The sequence below is a fragment of the Tribolium madens genome, unplaced genomic scaffold (assembly GCF_015345945.1).
Source record: "Tribolium madens isolate multiple individuals breed KSU strain unplaced genomic scaffold, Tmad_KSU_1.1 Scaffold_20;HRSCAF=117;Tcas5.2_LG4, whole genome shotgun sequence".
In the NCBI taxonomy this organism is placed as follows: Eukaryota; Metazoa; Arthropoda; class Insecta; order Coleoptera; family Tenebrionidae; genus Tribolium; species Tribolium madens.
In genome coordinates this window covers 12,329,951-12,333,934 of record NW_025400985.1, presented here as the reverse complement: position 1 = coordinate 12,333,934, position 3,984 = coordinate 12,329,951, and the positions used below count along the sequence as shown (strand labels likewise).

General features: G+C 31.2%; 1 protein-coding gene across 2 annotated transcripts in view; it reads right to left on the bottom strand.

Moving 5' to 3' along the window:
- Positions 1 to 3,984, bottom strand: part of LOC123005536 — a 38,513-nt gene that overhangs the window by 33,382 nt on the left and 1,147 nt on the right. Inside the window, exon 2 of one of the 2 annotated variants that reach the window (XM_044399330.1) lies at positions 692 to 1,184. In XM_044399330.1, coding sequence (XP_044255265.1) covers positions 692 to 1,096 — 405 coding nt within the window. In that variant the 5' untranslated portion in view covers positions 1,097 to 1,184. The remainder of the gene's footprint in view (positions 1 to 691; positions 1,185 to 3,984) is intronic. The other variant, XM_044399329.1, reaches the window with a different exon arrangement.

Below are 3,984 nucleotides of genomic sequence, written 5' to 3'. Positions count from 1 at the left end.
AAATTACGTTGAATTTCTTAGAACTATCGGAATTGGTTGGAGTTGGAGTTACGGAAATTAGGTTGGATTTATAGGGATTAATTTTGAATTCAAAGAATTAATCTAAAATCAATAAAATTACGCTGGATTATTAGAATTATTCCAATTTTGTTGGATTTTCTCAGGAATTATTTGTAAATTATCGGATTTTTTTGGTATTACTGGAATTACTTGTGAATTACTGGGATTTTTCTAGAATTATTGGAATTCTTTTTGGAATTATCGGAGATATAATTTCTTTTGAAAATTACATTGAATTTCGTTGAACTCTCGAAATTAATTTGGAATTACAGAAATTATTTTGAAATTACGATGGATTATTGGAATTACTGTAATTTCGTAAAATTTTTTGGAATTAGTTGTACAAATTTATTTCAAGTTAGCGGCCCCTCATGTGGGGCTTGTCCGGAACACCCTGTATACTAATTTAGTAYTTGTTTAGTTAAAATTATCTCAATTTTCTCATATTGCTCTGATGCTAGTCTGGGGTGCTTCCAAGGTAGGAATAACCTGCCTCGCTGGTAATTAATATACCTAATCTGACAGTTGAATGAATGAATGAAACAATTGGATTTGAATAATAAATGAAGCGGAATAATGGATGATAAATAATGAAAAACCTTTGCGGTGAGGTCCACTCCACTACACTTACCCACTCGTCGTAGTCATTGAGCTCATCGTTGTTGTCATCGTTATACTCCAAATCGGAATAATCATCGCCGAAGAGGCCCTCGTCAGTGGTGGTGGTCGTTGTAGTGGTCGTCTTGTACAAATTCTGGTGCCTAATCTTGTTATGAACCGGTTGCACGTCATTTTTCTTCTGCAAATTGTCTATCTTGTACAAAACCCTGTCCAAATTGGGGAACCGCGAATGGTGCCTCAACTTCAAATTTTCATACTGAATATCATTCGCACTAGTCACTGCACTTTCCGTCGTCGTCGGCCTCTTYGGAAGGAACCTCTCCCGCCATTTGATGTAGTCCTGTTTGGATCCTTGGTACGCCAATGCCGTACAAATGCAAAAGCCCAGCACTAGTCTCAAATCGGCGATCCACATTTTCGTGTTTATTTCTTACACATTATTTGGAAAGGACGCGGCCGACGATTACCCAAATTCCTGAATTAAATCAATGTTTGCCGTATACCTGAGGAAGCTTAAATTAAAAAAATGTTTTCACCCGTACCCCATACAAGATTTTTTCTCTTGAAAACATTGCTCAAGCGCTATTACATAATTCTGGTGTGTGTTCTGACTGTGCACACAAAAATTATGTTGGGCCTTTTTATGGCCATTATCAAATATTCAAACACCGTCTAATGGACACCGCGCCGGTGCTCTATTAATAACTCACGCTTGACACCGAATCAAAAATCGACCAGTTTTGATCAATATGCAAATATGCGACAATACCTGTTGAATAATTAAAATCGAAGATTGACCTACAATTATTTCAAAAACGTCGGTTAGTTCCTAAATAATAAATAAGGGGACATTGGATAACCCTTTTAATCCCGCATATAAATTGCCTCGAATTTGCACCTGAACACGTTTTGCCTTATCTCAATATTGAATTTACCTAGAGGTTAATTTTATTGGGGCAAGAACTGACGTGAAATATTGCCACGTCGAAAACTACATCGATATTTAAATTGCAAAGGGGAGAAAYGGAGCCGGAGGTGCTTTTACGAATTTTATGCTTTAAAATGGCGCAACAGTTTTGTCTAGACATTGGATGAATTKCYTGGTTATTTAAATTTTTCGGGAATTTGATATTTCAATGAAAAAAGGTGTCTAAATTAATTAGATTTATTGATCCCACTGAGGCTGGTGTAACTTTAAGCCTCGACGTAAATAATTTGTCGAGTTTTCAACTTTAATTAATAAAAAAACTAGGATCAACTCCCATAAACACTTATTTATTGTGACACAGTTTGGAGCAAGAATGAAAAGTTTACTACATTAACTTATCGCAAAAATTTAATCAGAAAGAGAAGATTTTATTCCAGTCACTCGACTCTAACCCAAGACAAGTTTTCTTAATGAAAAATAACCAAAATAATTCATTCCATTTGACAATACAACATATTTCAACCGAACACAGCAGTTTGAACAAAATCCAAGTCAAAATTTGATCTGTTCTTTTCGAAAACTCCAAAAATTCGTATTTTTTGCATACGCTCCCAAAAATAGCTACTTTACAGACTCATTTAAGAGTTTTTTAGGACTCAATAATAAAATAGTAAGTAAAGTATTTTAAGTACTATTTTATATTTTTAACCACTACTTTCAAGAAATTATTCATACATAATAATTGAATGTATTTTTGGAACAAAAAAATATTGTTTGTACACGTAATGTAGTTTTATGATATTCTAGGCTCGGCTTCACTTCGTCCGGAAATAGCAAGAATTTGTCCGCAAAAACTGTATTTTAAAAGTACATACTTGTAACAAAAAAATAAAAAACAATATCTATAATAGCAACTATTTTARTAAGTCCGAAAAGAACTTATTTTAATGACTTTAATTGTCCGTAAAATAGCTATCTTTGAGAACATATACGAAAATATAGTAAAGAAAAATAACTATTTTGACACCTTTTTAAATATGTATTGTTACGAGGAGTACTAATTCTTCCACATGTCTCAATCATTTACAGCAATTTGAACCAGATATTAAGTGATTATGTAAAATTGAATATGTAACACAAGACAGTTCAAGATTTGTCATTTGTGATTAAAAAAAAAGCTAATAAAAGACGTATTTGTTCAACTTTATCATTTTTTTAATACGGAAATTAACAGTCAACATATTTCATTCGGTAGCAATGTGAAGCAGATATTAAGTAATTACTTAGCATTCATTAGAATCGAAATAAAATTTCACCTGACTTGACTTTACTTTGTATAAAAAATTAAGCCTTCTTCTCTAATACATACATTTTATGATTTATAAAGTATGTTAATAATAATTTATTCTTCGACACTGTCAAAATTTACGGTTTTTCTCCCGTGTAAGGAAGTTTTGACAACTGTTTGACATTTCTCAATACAAAACGTCAGAGTATTTTTAAAAGATTTACAGCAAGTTTAAGCCTTGTTGACTCTAATTCGAAGAATAAAATGTTGTATTCCACTTGTTTGAGTGTAAATCGGACGCTTTATTCCACCTCGTGGATGGTAAACCACTCGTTACACTCGTGGTTTAAAAATCCACTCGGTCAAATAAAGAGTCCGATTTACACTCAAACTCGTCGAATAAATAACTATTAACTTACTTGAAATAAAAACTWGAAATCAATTAGATACTAAATTTTTCTACATGTTTCAATCGTCCACAGCAGTTTGAAATAGATATTAAGCAATTAGTGAAACAAAATTAAAATATGTATTGCTTCTGGTAAAACTAATTTTTCGACCTGTCTCAATCATTCACAGCAATTTGAACCAGATATTAGGTAATTATTTAAAATCGAAATTAAATTTGACCTGACTATAACTCGACTCGAAAAAAAGGTTTTCTTATTAATTAATGTGTAAAAAATAAGACAATTCTTTCAACATATTTCAACGGACAGCAGTTTGAAGCAGATATTAATTAATAAGTAATTATTAAAAAAAAAAATTAAATCTAATTTGACCTGACTTGACAATGAAAAATCGTAAAAATAATTAATTTTTTGTATAAAAAATTAAAGCAATTTTCTCCAAAACTCCAAATATTCGTTTTTCGTCACCTTTTTATGTACTAACGTTTTCTAAATGTTTCAATGGTTTGAAACAGATATTAAACAATTATTAAAAAATAATATTTTAAAAGTGTATTGTACTAATTTATTTCAACCTTCCACAACAATTTGGACTAGATTCTGTAAAATCGAATATTACACTTCAAAATTTGTATATTTGCGATAAAATAAATAAATAACTTTATATTTTTTTTAAT